Genomic DNA, 19331 nt, shown 5'->3' with positions numbered 1-19331 from the left:
CTTCTTTGTTACAACCAGATTACAACTATATTATTATTGTATATTCGACTAGGTTTATTATGACTATTCGACTGACTCGATATGTGTTTGGCATGGACCTAGAATCTAGGTCCATGGTGTTTGGTTATGGTTTGGTTTGACGGTTTGACGCGTTGACATTGACATTTGACGGTGACGGTTTGACTTGACAGCTTTTGACAGTTTAATAAGAACCACCATCGTCGTGATCGCCGTTTTCGTGTTTTCTGTTATCAAACAGTAAAAATAATATATAATTGAATGTGTTAAACATGGCGATTGTGGAGGACGAAGTTAGACATGGTTCAGAAGAAGAGAATGAGATTGAAGTGGTCGTCGAGGAAGACGACGCAGACCAAGATTCTGATGATTCAGACGTAAGCATTTCTCACTTACACATTCAGGGCAAAATGTTACAGTTACCAAAATATATGTATTTGCCTTAGTATTAAACGTAAAGCTAGCCTCAAAATTACCGTTTACGTATATAATATTCATCTTCTTTCTTCATTAAGAGCTACTTTAACCATGAAATTGCTAAAATCAACGAATTTTATCAAGAGATAATTTTGTTAAATTTTGACTCCTAGCTGAACGTTTGTTATTTTTAAAGCTCCTACTTATATCACCATGCACATGTACAGTATAATCAGTATATAAGATTGAAGAAAACCTCGAATCTGTTCATGTTTGAGTATAATGCAATTTAAACTGATTTGAATTAAAATATCTAGTTTATATTGACTATTGAAATACATACCTCTTGCTAAAAACATGTCATTCAATTGAGATAGCAATTCTAGTAATCAGTACTATCTCAATTTAAAAACTTTACAGGGTGAAGGAAAGAACTTGTTTTTTTTTCCAGCTAAATAGTAATTTTATTGTGTACACCTGCCAATGTAGGCAAAGTATCGCTAGTGTACTTTTTTTTAAATTTTAATTTAATCTAGATAGCTGTCTTGTACTATGACATTGTATAGAATGAAATACTATAAAATAAAAATGTAGCAGCCCCAGTTGGAAAGTCGGTGGTGTTACCTTGAAGAAGAAGTAAATCTATTGGTCTTGCACCTCATCTTTCTCTGGTAATTTTGGATTTAGAATAGAATAGAATTTAATTATTCAAGTAGACTTATTACAAGTTCTTTTGCATCGTTAACTAGTTTAATTTACCACTGGTTCAGAATGCAGTTCCTACGAGAAGAACCAGCAAGAAACTCGGCGGTTACTCTTTTCAAGTCATCAATTTACAATATTATTATACCATACTGTACAAGCAATTGCAGCCCCATGCATTGCTGGAGCCAGTCAAATCCAAGCTTTCTTATCATTTACATAGTCTTCTCTGTATAATATGCTTTTTTAGGAGCATACTTTTAATAAATTTTTTAAACTTGTGTAAAGGCAAGTCTAAAATTGTTGTGGGATTTTATTATAAAATATTACACCCATTCCCACAAATGACTTTCCCACTTTCGCGAGGCGTAGCTTAAGAGTTGCAAGTTTGTTACGGTTCCTAGTTTGTCTGTCGTATTTGCCATCCCATCGGACTAAGTGAATGAAGGAATAGAGATTGCATCTGTGTTTGTATACTCTGAATACTTGGCTTGTCTCCATTGATAATGAATGGGGATGATGACTATATAAAAATTAAATTGTTTCTTAGAAATTATTAAATAGTGTAAAATCCAAAGTTCGTAAAATCCACGTCTGCTGTTAGTTTTAAGTTTGCTAACCATTTTAAATTATCAATTTAACTAACAAAGTATGTCACATTACGTCAAATGTTTATGACACATCTATGTATTTCATTCAAGCTCCCTTACTAAGTGAGCATTTTGACGTTTGATAAAAAGACATTTGATAAGAAGATATGACTACTATACATGCCCACTGGTGTAGGTGTAGGATCTCTTGTAGTCACTTCCAGACTTCACGGTCTTGCACCACCAGTGGCTCCAGTGGCTCCACACGACTAATAATGGAGATAAGAATATTAAATAAGTTCTTATATTAATAGGATGATGATGACGAAGAGGCCATTGAAAAGAAGGTTGCTGATTTGGAACAACGCATAGCTGATGACCCGTACAACTACAATGATCACATTGACCTGATTCAAGCACTATGGCAAGTTATTAAATATCTAGTTAACAAACCCTGGCTTTGCATGGGTGGCCTTGACTATATTATGTAGATATGAACTTATAGAGAAACTTTTCTAAATGTGAATCTATATGTAAATATGATAAAAAAACCGGCCAAGTGCGAGTCAGGCTCGCGCAATGAGGGTTCCGTACAATCGTATTTTTTCGACATTTTGCACGATAATTCAAAAACTAATTTTTTTTTTTTTTTTTTTTTTTGTCGTAAAGCACTGTCACCAGTACTTTACTACCATTACAATCTAGCCTATGAAAGAGGCTAATAAGCAATATTATATTAACCTAAACTTATAAACGTACTTATACCTAAGAATCTGTCCATTGACTTAGCTTAGTTTATAGTTAAGATACCTTATTGGAAGACACTTTGTTCTTGTGTTCTTTAAATTGCACTAGCACTATGCTTTCACTTTGTTCGTGTGATCTTTGATTTGCACTAGCACTACACTTTCACTATAACTACACTAGCTCAAAAGGCTTAGTCCTCTTAAGTCTACGTATTAGGTCTGTGTTGTCGAGGAGCTGGATAGCCTCGACGTTAACATGTTCATGGAGCCTGCGTTCGTGGGATTTAGCGTGTTTGCTAATAGCTGTGTCCACGAAGCCCATTTGGAGATCGCGATGAATGTCTACATTCCTGACGTACCAGGGTGCATTGACGATACCCCTAAGCACTTTATTTTGGAATCGCTGAATTATTAGTAAATTGGTCTTTCTGGTACAGCCCCACAACTGGATACCATAAGTCCACACTGGCATTAGGACTTGGTTGTATAATAGTATCTTATTTTTAGTTAACAGTGATGAGTTTCTGCCTATGAGCCAGTACAATTTTTTGTACCGTAACTCTAGTTCTTCTTTTTTCTTCTTGACATGTGCTTTCCAGCATAGCTTACTGTCAAGAGTCATTCCAAGATATTTTGCCGTGTTAGCATAGGGTATCTTTTGTTGGTCAATATAAATGGGATAATATTTTGGTATTTTATTAGTAAAATCAATATGGGCAGACTTGGAATCGTTAAGTCTTATTCTCCATTTTTTCGTCCATTTATGTAGTTCATTTAGAGCTATATGAACTTTTCCCGATGCCTCCTGGTGAGTATTACCCACAGCTATGATAGCAGTATCATCGGCAAAAGTAGCGATGGTATTGTGATCGGGTTGTGGAAGATCACACGTGTACAGGAGATAAAGGACAGGTCCCAGAACGCTTCCTTGAGGTATTCCAGCTTTGATCACCTTGAGTTTGGAATAAGCTTCCTCTTGCCTCACTCGAAATACTCTATCAGATATATATGATTCTAATATGTTTGCAAATGGTTGAGGAAGTAATACTTTAAGTTTCTGAACAAGACCTTCATGCCAGACTTTATCAAAGGCTTGTGCTACATCAAGAAATACGGTTGAACATACTTTCTTTTCTTCTAGTGTTCTTTCAATTATATTTGTTATTCTGTGTACTTGATCGATTGTCGAGTGCTTTTCCCTGAATCCAAACTGATGGTCAGGAATCAGATTTTTCTCATCTAATATAGGTTTCAATCTGCTGAGCAATAGCTTCTCAAAAAGTTTTGAGATAATTGGTAGCAGAGAAATTGGTCTGTATGATGTAACCTCATTTGGTGGTTTGCCTGGTTTGGCGATCATAATTACTTCTGCAACTTTCCACAAATCAGGGACGTGCTTAATTCTAAATGCTGCATTAATCAGCGTCGTTAATTTTACGATTCCTTTTTTTGGAAGGTTTCGCAGGATTTCTGTAGTAATAAGATCATATCCTGGAGTTTTTTTTAAGTTCAGTTTATTAATCATACTGAGTATTTCCTTAGGCGTTACTAGTTTAATGGGAGAGTTTTCTTGATTTGTTTCCATCGTAGAAAAATCAATGTGCTCTCCTTCGTTTGGTTGAAATATTTTTTCGAGATGTTCTGCAAATCTTTTAGCTTTTTGCTCACTATTTCTTGCCCACATTCCATTTTCTTCTTTAATTGGAGGAATATGCATACATGGTCTTTTTAAATTCCTAGTTGCTTTCCAAAGTGAATAGTCGGTACTCCTTTCACTCGTGAGGCTTTGGAGATAACTGTAGGTTGACGAATCATTAAAGTTTTTGATTTGTTTCTTTAGTGCCTTAGTCAAGTAATTCAGCAACCTTTTATCAAGTGGAGATCTCGAATGATGCCACTTTTTTCTTTGCCTTCTCTTTTCAATGATGAGTTCAAGGATATTTTTGGGCTAAGCAACCACTCCTTGGGGCTTTTTCCTAAGCTTTGGTGTATTATTCCAAGCAGCCAGCTGAATATCTAATACAAATTTTCTTACTTCTTCGTTCAGTTGTTCCGAGTTTTTAAGCGGCACATTTAAGTTAATATTGTTAGTCAAATCCATTTTGAAGCTGTCCCAGTCTGTATTTTTGTTTACAAGACCAGGATAGGTTTCTTTATATATGATTGTGTCACTTAGCGTTAAGAGAATAGGAGAATGATCTGAATTCATGTCGAACATTTCATCAATGTCTAGATATTTTGTTGATATGTTTTTATAAATAAAAAAGTCAATTAGGTCTGGTATTTTCATCGTATCTGTAGGCCAGTAGGTAGGCTTACCTATACTTATTACATCGCATTTTAAATCTTTAATGGCACTTAAGAGTTCTCTACCTTTTGTAGTAGTCAATCTGGAGCCCCAAAAGGTATTTTTCGCGTTAAAGTCACTGTTCAGTCACGTCAATTTTCTCGAGGAAGTTCACATAATATTCTTTTGAAATTGAATGCCTTGGGGGACTATATATAGCTACTACCGAAAATTCGTATTTTGTAGTTTTGACCTTCACAGCTACTGCCTGAATTTCTTGTTCCTCATATTGAAATTCTTGATAATGGTACAAATTTTCTTTAATTAAGATGGCACTGCCGCCTCTCGCTGTATTATTTGGGTGTATGGCATGGTACACTTTATAACTGTTAAATTTAATAAACAATTGCTTAGTAAAATGTGTCTCAGATATTAGACAAATATCAATCTTTAGTGTATCAAGGACTACTTGTAGCTCTTGTTGATGTTGTAGTAGTCCGTTTGAGTTCCATGCAAATATTTTAAGCTTATTATTCATTTTTTCGGCTTATTGGTAGCCTTATTAGCGCCATTAAAAATAAATAAAAATCTGTTTTAGAATCTACAGGACCTTTCATATGATACCCCACTTGATATAGTCACTCACTTCGAAAGTTGAAATTACTAATTATTAGTTCATGACCACAATTTAATTTTTTTTGTGTGATCTAACCCTAAATTCACGGCTTTCAAATTTTTCCTCAAATGTCAGCTATAGTATAGGTCAACGGGAAGTACCCTGTAGGTTTCTTAACAGACAGACGGACAGACAGGCAGACAGACAACAAAGTGATCCTATAAGGGTTCCGTTTTTCCTATTGAGGTACGGAACCCTAAAAAGAAACTGATTGACTGACATATTAATTTACAGTTGACTTGCACAATCTTTGCTTGTGTAACATTTTTAAAAATCCTATTGGTAAGGTAGGGTAAGAGGCTACAATATAGAAAACTGAAAAATCTCAAGTGTGAATATCATAATGTCAGTCTCTCCTTTATCCATACCTAATTAAAGGTATATATATCACGCATTAAAATAAAGTTCTCACAGGATTAAAATTTCTCAATCCACACTGTCTTAGTCCTGGGAATCATCTAGTAAATTATCTTAATATGTATATAAAACATAAAAAAATGTTATACCTGTGTCCGTTATAGAATTTGAAACCATCCAACCGATGTGCCTCAAACCAGTTTCATTAGAAAGGCAGTAATGAGAAGATGGTTATACAGTGTTGTTTTATATTTTTTTTAGTGTAGCAGCACACGCCTGGTTTCCGCCAGTATATTATTAAATACATAAGTATAAGTCCCGCAAATTGCTTATGCGCGTGGCCGCCATTTTAGTTACGTCAGCTGCACTAGACTGAAGTTTCGAGCTGATGATATATATTTTTATTTCGGCTGACGTCAAGATGACGTTATTTCGATGTTAATGAGACATGGTTCCAGCGCAATAGCAATTTGCGAGACTTATAATGAAATCTTTTAGGAGTCTCTCAGAACTGGATCGTTGGCGTGCCGCGTTTGACCGACTACAAAAGTTGTCGTTACTTCGCGCGGAGCATTGGCTGTTGCGCTTGCAGACGGAGGAGACGCTCGCTCATTCACCGCAGTCGCGGGAGCATATCGCCACTCTGTTCCAGCAGGCGACACTTGACTGCTATTGTAAGAATATTGTTACAGTTCTTACAATTCACGAAGGCTATTGAACTTTACTTGTGGTAACGCCGTTTACATGGTCATTACATGTCGGACCAATCAGTCGCGAGCAAACGCTGTCAAATGCACACATTTAGTGTACCTTAGATATACCGATACGACTTAAACACAAGCATGAGTCAGTGGCCTTCGTGAATTGCAAGAACTATACTGCAATAAGAACACCATATATTAAAAGGTACAAAATATGGTACCCAACAGTGTACACTTTTAAAGACAGCTTGTGAATTAATATGTAACGCGTAAAATTTAACTCTTCACGCGCCATTTTAACTTTATGTGTCAAATTTAATGTCAAAAGTACGATTTTAATCCTTATTGTAAAGGTGAACCATAATTTTGACATAACAGTTGACCCATAGAGTTAAAATGGCGCGTGAGGAGTCATTTTGTACTGACTATAGAGGTGATGAGGTAAGGTAGGTAATGGTGAAAGAACGTCAACTTAAAACTAAAGCTGCGAGAGTTGCTTGCACCCTGGTCAGAGAAGAAGCCCACAACAAACTCAGCCAGGTATTATTTTTATTATCATCCAACTATACAGCAAAAACTAAAGAGCAACTCATTCTCAAGCTTTCTTGTCATTTCAATAATCCTTAATACTGTAATAGAATTTTTTCAACAAGTTTAATAAGGGTTCTAGACGGCCCAGATCTGAAAAGAAGGCAACGACAAAGCCAGCCAGGTATTCTTTTTATTAATTAAATATATTATAATTAATAATTTAAAGTTATAACTTTATTAAAACAACTTTCAGCCATTCCAATCCTGAGCGAGTGGTGCTCGTGGTCGCTGAGCGCGGGCGAGGCGGGCTGGGCGCGCGCGCAGCTGGAGGAGGTGCTGAGCCGTGCGGGTGCCGACCCGCTCTCCGGCAAGATCTTCTGGGACGCCAAGCTCGAGCTGGAGAAGGCCAAGTTGGAGACTATGAAGTAAGCTTCAGCTTTCAGCCATTTCAATCCTAAGCGAGTGGCGCTCGTGGTCGCTGAGTGTCTTAGTCATTTTGTCGAAATTAAATGATTTTTCAGCTACTTCCAATGTTGTTTGGATGACGAGAGATGGTTATGGTATTGGATGGTTATGTTTATTAACTACTAGTTTATGCTCGCGACTTAGTCTGCGTGGACTACGCAAATTTGAAACTCCTAAGGGGATAAACCCTTAGAGGTTGAATTTTCAAAAACTATTTTTTAGCAGATGTCTTTGTCATAATAGCTATCTGCATGCCAAATTTCAACCCAATCCATCCAGTAGTTTGGGCTGTACGTTGATAAATCAGTCAGTTTCCTTTTATATATTTTGAATAAGCATCTCTGATGTTAGAAGTGGGAGGTGGATGAAGACACTCTTTCGGCTTAAGGCAGGATAATCTTTGGACTCATTTTCTTTGTTCCCATGAGTACTTTAAAAAAATACAATGACAAAGTCTCAATGATGTAGATTGTAGATGGATGGTGGGTTCTGGAACGTGTGGCAGCATAGTCGAATTCGTTCGAGTTTCAATAGTTTTTGTAGTTACAAAAAAGGTTTTACTTGAAAAAAGTTTTTCACTTTTAAGTTTTTTTGTTGCAAAAGTTTCATAGATTTGTTATAAAAGACGTGACAAATCGATAGTTAGTGAGGTCTTAGTTTGGGCTGAACAATTATATTATATGTAATAATGTTATCAGTGAAGAGGACCCCGACTATAAAGAGCAAAGGAAGCGTGTGCTGTGGTGCCTCGAGGAAGCGGTGTCTCGGCCGTTGCTGCGCAGCGAGGAGGCGTGGCCGCAGATGCAGGAGCTGGCGCTCGCAATGTATGACCAGGAATATGTGGATAAGGTACATTAACTATTCTATTCTGATTGACTGACACATTCATCAACATTCACGGATTCAGATCGGATGAGTGCGTAATCGCTCTAATGAATTAATCTGTAGGAGAAATAAAAAGACAGATAGCTCAATGACTGAGCAAGCTATACTGGTAATGGGTAGGCCATGTTTGTCAGTGAACCGATAGCTGCTGGATCAGACGTGTTCTGGAGTGGAGACTGTACCACCAGTGCAGTGTGGGAAGACCTCCAGCTTGTTGGACTGACGATCCTGAGAAAGTAATGGGTCCAGGGTTTTACCTAAAAAGAGGAATGAGAGCATGTATGCTGTGGCGCCTTGAGAAACCTTAATCAGACTTAAATAGATACTCTTGTTAGATGAAAATCGGTCAACTAGAATCCAAAATGCGAAATCCGAATTTTATGGAAAGACAAGTGCAAACTCGGTATGTGACCACCTGGTAAACCCTGTCTGAAGTCCTTAATCATAAACCCATTAACGTAGATGTCATCATCATCATGATCAACCCATCGCCGGTTCACTACAGAGCACGGGTCTCCTCTCACAGTGAGAAGGACTTTGCCCATAGTCTACTACGCTGGCCATGTGCGGATTGGTAGACTTCACACACCTTTGAGAACATTGTGGAGAACTCGCAGGCATGCAGGTTTCCTCACGATGTTTTCCTTCACCGTTAAAGCAAGTGATATTTAATTACTTAAAACGCACATAACTCCGAACAGTCAGAGGTGCATGCCCAGGATCGAACCCCCGACCTCCGATTAGAAGGCGAACGTCCTAACCACTAGGCTATCACAGCTTTTTTCGTATGTAACGTAGAAGTGTCACACAGATGGTCACATACTAACCATCTACACCAAACACAATCAAGCTAAACATTTGACTAAATTTTTGGGATTTCCTTCATGTTACTTGTAATTACTATAAGTACCACTATAGCTTTAATTCTAAAATAATATATTATATAATTAAAATCCCATGTCTGTCAAATAGGTGAAGAAGCAACATGACGCAGCGTTAGAATACTTACAGAAAATAACACCATTCGAAGACAGACTGTTGACAACTGAGTGAGTCCCAAAAATCTTAGTTTAGTTTAGTTTAATATTCTTTATCGTACACCAAGAAGAAAAGACACAAAAAGTAACATATAAAAGAAGAACATACAATTAGCGGAATCTTAGACCATTCTTCTTTTTCTTTCATTTTGGGTTTCCCTTCGTTTCTACCGCACTTAGACGTAGTTTTAGACAGTTAAAAATGTAACAAAAAATTCTTTGAACTCTTTCTTGAGAACTCTTTATTTTTCTTATATGGGGTGCACATAATATTTTATTTGGTGCAGAGGTAGCTAAATAAAATATGATGCCTGTGTCTTCGTCCATGTTTTAAAAAAAAGTTTTGGGAATATTTCTTGGAAACTTGTCTGACTTTACAAAGTTTTATTTTCGAAAAGAGTCCTTTTTCCAACTCCGCCGCGCAAGCAATCCCTGTACCCGTCAAAATCGGTTACAGTACTACCACTTTTAAAACTTACGCGCTTTTCTACACAAACGCATTTTGCCGATGCGACTTATAAAAGTGGTAATACTGTAAATGCATAGGCCGTAAATAGCTAGTAGACAGACAGACACACTTTCGCATTTATAATATTAATGTGGATAATTAGAAACAAATCACAAACACCCAATATAATGTGCAGGCTAGAGGCATGTTACAATAAAATTAGTGAGCATAATTTTTAAGGATACTATTGAATTGTGAATATTTGAATTATTTATTTTAGGGATGCTGAAGAGAAATATAAAATATACCAGGAGTACATTGATATCGTGAAAGAACTCTCCCGTGAGGATAAATATTCTGAATGTGATAGCAAAGGTATACTCAAGGTAAGCCCACCAACAAAAACTTTTTCTCAATTCTCCATGTATGTTTTATTGAACTAAGGGCCTATTTCACCAACATAAAATAAGTACCCAACAATTTTTTAAGAATTATTTAAAATCATCAATGTATGCTAGGTTCTCTACGACCGCGCGACAACTGAGTGCCTATCCTGCGAGGCATCACACGGGCTGCTGCTGTCGTTCGTGCGGCACGCGCGCAACACGTCGTCGCGCGCCACCATACACCGCGTGCTGGACACGTGCGTGAGGCGGTGCGCGCGCAAGGCCACCTTCTGGACACTCAAGATGCAGCAGGCTGAGCACGAGGGTAAAGGATTTGATGAGGTGAGTTTTTTTAATTCTTTTACAAGTTAGCCCTTGACTACGATTTTACTTGGTGGTCAGTGATGATGCAGCCTAAGGTGGAAGCGGAACTATGAAGGGATATGGCAGTTTCTTTAGCTCCGTTAAGACCGTCCATCTGTATTTTTAGGGCTGACATTATAATTTTTTTAATATCCTTCCTGAATCAGGTGAAGTCAATATTCGAGACGGCGTTATCTAAAGGCATGGAATCGTACAAGCAAGCGGAGGCTCTATGGCTGAGCTACCTGGAGCAGACTCGGCGTCGCACCGACTTCGCTACTCAGGACCACGTGGACAGACTCCGACGCACGTTCAGACTTGCTTGGGACTCGCTGGCAGAGGTATGGCGTTTCGCCAAATAAAGCCTTTTTCGTTTTCCCTCTTTCTTTCTCCTTCTGATGTTTCTTTCGGTTATTCCTCATTTGTTATTTTCCCAAATTTATATGGGCTGGTAACGGGCCACCATATTTTGAAACAAAAATGCGTGTCACACACACAAGCGTACGAATTTAATGAGTATTGTTTATCTGAAGTGATATAATATCTTTGTATTTTCATTACGAATGCTTTCCAAGGTAGCTTCAGGTCGTACGTGACGGTATGCCACTTTAATCCACATAATTTATGGGCTCACTCATAGCAACATGAGACGTGCGAGATGTTTTGGCAACGCAAATCAATGTTTGGTATAACATTATTATTTTGATTAACTTATCAATATTTTTAAACCTACATATATTCATATATTTGAAATAGTGTACAAATATTTCAAATATACGAAAAAAGAATATAAATAATTGTTAACAGTTTTCAAGTGTTCTAATTATTTATGTAGGCATGGGGCGAAGAAGCGAATGATTGCGAAATACCATTATTTTGGGCGCGGCTCGAATATAAGAGAATAAAGGATCCAGCACAAGGAAAAGAAATATTTGAGGAGATTTTTAGTAAGTATTTCTAAACAATAATCTTTGTAATACTTTTGCCAGATTTTTGCACTCAATCTCATAATCATTAGTCATTACCAATAATATTACAAATGCAAAAGTGAGTTTGTTTGTTGATTTGTCCTTCGATTTAATGATTTGTCCTTCAATCATACTGCAATGGAGTAACGGATCGATGTGATTGTTTGCATGGATCTGGAAAGTGACATTATCTACTTTTTATCAAAGAGAAATTAGAATTTAGACAATCAAAGACTTTCCACAGGATGTTTAAAAACCTAAATTCACGTGAACTAATTCGCGGGCTCAACTAATGGTAATTTAGTTTATTTGGTTGTTAGCGTATTATGCAAAATCCATTGGACTCGCATTTGACCGTTTTTTTTATATATTTCAGAATATGGAGACAATAAAACGCTTTCAAAATATTGGGAGGCTCTCATAAATTTAGAACGTACTAGAGATCCGCCGGCGCCCGAGCGTAAGTTGCGCGACTTGCACAAGAGGGCCTTGCGAAGTGTCAACGACTACCCGCCGGCAGTCGCGCGACTGTGGACCGACTACGAGCGAGACTACGGCCAGCTCGCGACTAGCGTCGAGTGTGCAGAGTTGTGCGAGGTAAGGACTAAAACTCATGAAGAGACCCTTATGCAAGGTTTAGATAATAATGTCCTTAATTAACATCCCGGCAAGTTGAGTACAGGACCGATGTGTAGATGTACCAAAAAACTGGTCAAATGGGAGTCAGACTCACACACGAAGGTTGCCGTACCATCGTACAAGATAATTATGATACTTTTGTAACACTGCAAGTTAGTAATGGACAGTGCCAGCTATATGTGATTTAGTAAACTAATTATTTGATCAAGAACACAAATCTTCAATTTTTTTTGTGATGTAACGACAAATTCACGGTTTTGGATTTTTTCTTTTACTTGTGCTATAAGACATTCGCTACCTGCCCAATTTCATGATTCTAGGTCAACGGTTAGCCTATAGGCTTGTCTAGCTCACTCACTTGGGCAAAATATGGGTTTCACCATCGCATTCGTTATATTTATAACTTTCTGCCTTTTTACCCGACTAGCTACTGCAGCGAAGCCCGAAGAATGGTTGTTCGTTATCTAGTCCAAATTTTACTTTCACATTATAGGAGAAACTCAAGGAATGGCGTGAAAGTTACCAAGCGATGAAAGATAAAATGCTAGGACAGAAACAGAAGGGCAAACAGAATCCCAACAAGAAGTCCAAACTTGACAATAAAAAGAAAAAAGATGAAAAAAACAAAGGAAAACGAAAATCTGACAGTTCAGAAAACACCGAGGTTAAGAGGAAAAAGGACACAGATATGGAAGTGGACGCGCCAGACGAGGAAGGCGATACTGGAGGCGGGGTCAAGCGGTCTCATGATGAGGTTGAAGGGGAAAGTAAGTATCTCTACTACCTGCTCAAATGCTAGTTCTTTGAATATATAAAAGGAAATGGTGACTGACTGACTGATCTATCAACGCACAGCTAAAACTACTGGACGGATCAGACGGAAATTTGGCATGCAGATAGCTATTATGATGTAGGCATATTATGTTAACAAAGGATTTTTGAAAATTCAACCTCATACAAACCGAAGTACGACGGGCAACCCGAACAACGCCGGACAACCCAAACGACGGGCAACCCGAACAACTACGGACAACCCGAACAACGACGGACACCTTGAAAGTCAACAACGAAGCGATAGAATCACTTCGTTGTCGGTAACCTTGACTTTCGAGCCGAGCGTCTGTGGCATCAGCGAATAACGTTCGCTACATTTGCATTTAAATTAAAAGATCACTTTCATAAGGCCGCCTTTGCACCCTACCACAGTTGTTTTCTTTCTTGTTTTTAAAAAAATATTATTAAAGATAAAATCTGCCGTTCTGTTGCGGCGTCACTGGCGCCATAGACGCTCGCATCCACCTTTGAGGAATACGAAGTAATGATCAAATTGTGAGGAGTCTCAACTTTGTTTATAGAAATGGATAACAAAAGACAGAGAAGGGACAGCTCTTCAGACACAGGTGCGAGCGGGAGGGAGGCTTGCACATTATTTGTCAGCAATCTGGAGTTTAAGTAAGTTATGATGCTGAAAAAATAAAATATTACCATGGAAAAACGGATCATACCTTTAGTATGATTGTGATTTTCAATTTTTACACACTTTATCTTGTTTTCTTAAATATATAAAACGAAAAGCTGATCTATCGACGCATACCTGAAACGACTGGACGGATCGGACTGAAATTTGGCATGCAGATAGCTATTATGACGTAGGAAAACTAGAGTAACCGACAGCTCAACGGGTTGCGAAGCTGAAGTGGCAATGGGCAGGGCACATAGTTCGTACAACCGATAGACGTTGGGGTCCCAAGGTGCTAGAATGGCGACCTCGTACCGGAAGACGCAGTGTTGGAAGACCCCCACTAGGTGGACGGACGACATCAGACGAGTCGCAGGGAGCCGCTGGATCCAGGCGGCGCAAGACCGTGGCGTGTCGAAGTCCCTACAAGAGACCTATGTCCAGCAGTGGACGTCTATTGGTTGATGATGATTGGTTATGTTCTTATTGCAGAGTAAACGAACAAAACTTGAGGAACAAATTATCAGAATACGGCGACATAGTCTCAATGCGAGTGAAGGCGGGCGTCAAAGCATTCGGTGGATCCATTTGTTACTGTCAGTATAAGTCACCGGTAAGTAGTCTTACGTAATACAAAAAAGAGTAGCACATTCGTTTCTATCACAGATATGTCCAGATATGCAACTAGCGTGGCCCCCACAGTCCCTCTCGCTCAAACAGAAGTACTTACTTGTGAAATGCTATTCCGTCTATTTTACGTTCGCTTCGGCTATTGTAGCCTAGTATACTGCAGCCCACCGTTGCACAATAACTTCAAAAACAAAAAACAACAAAACTAATCAATTATTTATTTACAATACTTGAGTCAACATAACCTCACTTCACGTTGTTTGCCAAAATCTCACGTACAAATACATTTTGGCAAACAAAAAAAATGGCCACGGTGATAAACACAACCATTAAAACATAATCATTTTGTCACGTTCTAATAAGAGCTTACATGCATTTAGCTATCTCGCTCTAACAGTAAGCGTCACAATAGGGCTACTTCTAATAGTCCTTGCTCTGAGGTTTCTATACTCTGAAAACTTTCTTATCTGTAAGACATTTTATACGGCGTTTCTTGAACAAGATTTACTTTGGTAGCATTGATCCTATGGACCCAGCGTAGGATTTAATGAGTCAAGTCATCAAGATCAATAGGATGAGGTGAAAAAGAGCGTGAATTTGTCTGGTAGCTCGCTCCAGCAACGCGCGCGATTGCAAATATAAGGCATAGTATTGAAAATAGTATTATGAAAAGAGCATCCGCCGAGTTTCTTGTTGCGTGTACTACTTGTGTCTACCAGTGGTAGATTTACTACTCGAGCTCGAGTCTCCTCTCAGAATGAGAAGCGTTTAGGTATAGTTCACCATGCAGGCTAAGTGCGGATTGGCTGACTTCACACACATTTGAGAACATTACATAGAACTCTCAGGCATGCAGGTTCCCTCACGATGTTTTTCTTCACCGTTAAAGTAAACGATATTTAATTGCTTAAAATGCACATAACTCCGAAAAGTTAAAGATCGAACTCCCGACCTCTCGAATAGGAGGCGAATGTCTTAATCACTAGGCTATCGTGACTCTTAGCGCTATTACGCACGGTCGATAGTTGCCCGGCGAGACTCGTCGCGATTTTCGCGTCCGTGGAGATGGCGCCTTAGAGGCTTGTAAAAATGTATCTAAAAAAACTGTCTATTTGTATAATATTTACAGGAATCAGTAGACAAAGCTGTAAAACATGACAGAACGCCGCTGGACGGCCGGCCGATGTTCCTCTCGCGGTACTCCGCCAAGAAGACCAAGCCAACGTTCAAGTACGCGATGACCACTGAGCGGAACAAACTGTTCGTGCGGAACCTGCCCTTCTCGCACTGCACCAAGGAGGCTCTCACCGAGATATTCGGAAAGTTTGGCAAACTGAAAGACGTACGGGTTGTGACTTTCAAGTGAGTATATTAAACGAGAAGAAAGGACCAGCCTTCGGTGGTGTTACATTACGGTTTTTAAGGATCGTACAAAACTACAAAAACTAAAAAAACAAATAAACGGATTATTTCATGCTATTTAATCAAAGTAGGTGGGTTATTTCAGAGCCATAATCAAAAAAATACTGTTTTCATTCATCTATCTATATACAAAAAAAATCATTCTTCCTATGTCCGTTATAGACTTCGAAACCATCCAACCGATGTGTCCCAAACCGGTTTCATTAGAAAGGTTACATTTTGTTTGTTTTGTTTCTTTTTATAGCGTTGTAGCACACGTCGGGTATCCGCTAATAGTTTAAATAATATAATTAATACTATGCCAGAGAAGTAACCAGAGTAATATTTTATTATTGCCCACAGAGACGGAAAACCAAAAGGCCTAGCATACATAGACTACGAAGATGAACAGCCAGCGACGGTGGCTCTGGAGAAGACCAACGGCCTGCTGGTGGCAGACAGGAACATAGAGGTGGCCGTGAGCGCGCCGCCGCCCCGCCAGGAGCCTAGCACGAGCCTGGCGCTAGGACTACCGAAGAGGGACACGGGAGGGGGAATGTAAGTCTACTTATCTTTTATCATTGATTTAAAAGACTATTGCCAAGCAAAACTGTGAGTAGGATAAATTTGAGGGAATAGAGATGGTAATAAAACAATGTAGCCAACATTGTTTTATTACCATTGAAATAACATATATTGTATCTCTAGTTTTCAAATAAAAAAGCTTCCAAAAAAAGGTTGCGTGTATACGAATTGCAGCCAAGATGGTACGGTACGGTACTTACTAATATACTGAAATAATACTGAAGTCTCATATATAACCCGGCATCATTACCCATAATATAATTGCGAAAGTGTGTTTGTTTGTTGGTTTATTTGTTTGTCCTTCAATTACCTCCAGGCCATATAAAAATCCAGGCCGACGAAGTCGCAGGCATTAGCTAGTAACCAATAAAATTGCTTTCAGGAGACGAACGCAGCTCAGTAGTTTCATCCCAAGGGTGCTGCAAACGGCGTCAGCCAGCACGTCCACAGCCAAGCCCGCGGCCAACGGCAACCACAGCAACGGGGACAAGCGGCCGCTCTGCAATACCGACTTTAGACATATGTTGCTTAAGAAATAAAGACATTTACATCAAAATAGCCTAAGATTATTATTAATCGCGAATTAATTCGGTACAGTACTAACACTTTTATAAGTCGCATCGGCAAAATTCTAAACAAATGTACACCAATGAAATGCAGACCTTATTGCTTGACGTTAAGATTTTAAACACAAGAACTACAGAGACTCGTGCTATTTCACTCTTAAGTCGCGCGTGCAAAACATGGCGCGTAGGCAACAACCAATTGCGGACGGACGCGTGCTATGATTGGCTGAGATATTTTCGCGCCACAAAAGATCTCTGCGCAGGTACATCGGCGTAACTTATAAAAGTGGTAGTACTGTGATGCCCATGAACTTTCCGCTATATGAGCCTTGTATACGTTGGCTAATGGTTTCGGCCAACTCAAATAAGATTTCTGCGCAGGTACATCGGCGTAACTAGTAAAAGTGGTAGTACTGTAATGCTCATGAACTTTCCGCTATATGAACCTTGTACAGGTTGGCCAATGCTTTCGGCCAACGCACTTGGCAAATATGTACAGGGCTACTTGGCGTATATTTACCCCGTATCTCTATCTCAGCTAGCTGACTCGTGGGTTTTCAGAAACATCTAACACCTACAGAATTATTATTTTGTATAGGCCTAGACCTATTCTTAAAAAAGAATGCAAACGTGGAAAAATGTTTGGTGTGTTTATACATTTAAATTTTAAGTGTTTCTATAATAAAAAGTTAAAATTTTCAATTCAGGTCTATAATTCTAAAGGTGCGTAAATAAAAAGTATCTTGGAGTGAAGGGATTTGAAGACAGCGTTTACACATATTAGTGGCATCCTTATTGGATGAGGTATGCAGTAGCCTTACAGGAGTCTCGAATATTATTAGTGCTGTAAGTGGAGCAATACTTTTTTAAATCAATAATTTTATGAAAAACACTTACGCGTATCCAAAATCCAAATGTACCCCTCGTTGTACGTTATAGTTACGGTTTAATATTCTGTACTAAATACACTAATCACCTTGAAATTGGCCAATATTTTTATATAGTGTTGTAAGTTAGTATATTACGTTGTTTTTTATACTCCTAAGAGACTCATCGTGATTTTATTACATAATATAATTCGATTATATTGTGAAAGTGTGGTTCAATATCATAACATCCATATTGTACCATCAGCAAAAAATGAATCATGTCGACAAAAATGTATGTTTTAGTTTGCTGTCTATACAAATCAATATACAGTACGCGGCCGAAAGTAAAGTAAATCGGCCTTTGGAATGACATTTCGGATTTGTAGAGCATTGTTCCCGTCACTCATACCTATCTGACGTTTTGTTCGGTCTCAACGACAGAGACAGTGCTCTACAAATTTGCTATCTCCTTCTAAAGATCGATGTACATTAATGTCGGTCGCGTACCTACTGTAATATATAGATGTGAAAGTATATAATATGAATATTATTGTCAAATTAAAATGCAAATTAAGGCGCAAACACATTAATTTGTAGTGTGCCGTGAATTCGTAATTCGTGAGTTGCGACAACACAACATAATGTTGCGTGTTCAATGTCATTGTTTACTTGTTTGAATGGATTTTTATTTTTGTATAGTGATAGAAGTTTCGAATATTTTAGTCAATTTTATATAAACCGTTCAAATCACTACCCATATTATAAATGCGAAAGTGTGTTTGTTTGTTGGTTTGTTTTCAAGCTCGTCGCAACGAAGCCGTTGCTTCGTCACGGTGATCCGTTGATCGACGTGATTTTTTTTCATGGGTAGGTATGGTTTGAGACCTGGAGAGCGACATAGGCTTCTTTTTATCCCGGAAAGTCAAAGAGTTCCCACGAGATTTTTAAGAACTAAATCTACGCGTACGCAGGTATCAGCCCGTATTGTAATAAAATGTACCTATTTTTTAACGCGACAGGTTTAATTACTTATTACTATTGTAGGTGTTAAGCTTGCTAAAGGTCGGCATGCTTTGTATAGTAATACAACTGTACTCACGCCGCACGCCTCACGTGGAGACGTGTTATAGACCAATCAGGTTATTGTTAGATAACGTGATAAAAAGATTACGTCATCTTTCAGTAATCTGATTGGTACAAAACACAAGTCTCCACGCAGCAGATCTCTTCAGTGAAAACACACTCTAGCTATCCTGCAAGTCCCAATAACTTACTGTACTGTGTGAAAGTTTCAACTCAATCGGATGAACAATCCGCGAACAACGAACGGACAGACAGGCAGACACACATTAATCTTTATGTATAAGATTAATCTTAAGTTAAAATTATCGTCTATTATTATTATAAAGCAGAATATTTATTTTCTTTTTCTATCCAATCTCTCAGCTATAAGTTGTAACGTGTTACATTTATAAATAAGGTCTACTAAATAAAAGTAAAATTGTTTAATAATTTATGTGTTTTATTTATCAACTGGTACCCTCCGTGACCACTTCATTTTTCAATCGCCAAAAAATAAATAATCGCAAGAACATTAGTCAGCGC

The 19331-nt window shown here is 38.4% G+C and overlaps 1 protein-coding gene across 1 annotated transcript; it reads left to right on the top strand.

The window, feature by feature from the left end:
* Positions 1-199: 199 nt before the first annotated feature.
* On the top strand, positions 200-19238 carry Rnp4F (RNA-binding protein 4F). Its single transcript, XM_034972323.2, has 17 exons — positions 200-395; positions 2042-2151; positions 6292-6467; positions 7279-7450; positions 8189-8339; positions 9348-9424; positions 10141-10246; positions 10379-10588; positions 10777-10950; positions 11445-11556; positions 11954-12174; positions 12710-12983; positions 13572-13668; positions 14168-14288; positions 15435-15667; positions 16070-16264; positions 16674-19238. Exons 1-17 carry the CDS (start codon positions 291-293, stop codon positions 16828-16830), a joined length of 2691 nt encoding a protein of 896 aa, XP_034828214.1. The 5' UTR covers positions 200-290; the 3' UTR covers positions 16831-19238.
* Positions 19239-19331: the final 93 nt, after the last annotated feature.

Source organism: Maniola hyperantus, chromosome 9 (genome assembly GCF_902806685.2).
Source record: "Maniola hyperantus chromosome 9, iAphHyp1.2, whole genome shotgun sequence".
Lineage (NCBI taxonomy): Eukaryota > Metazoa > Arthropoda > Insecta > Lepidoptera > Nymphalidae > Maniola > Maniola hyperantus.
This window is presented reverse-complemented; position numbering and strand designations above follow the sequence as displayed.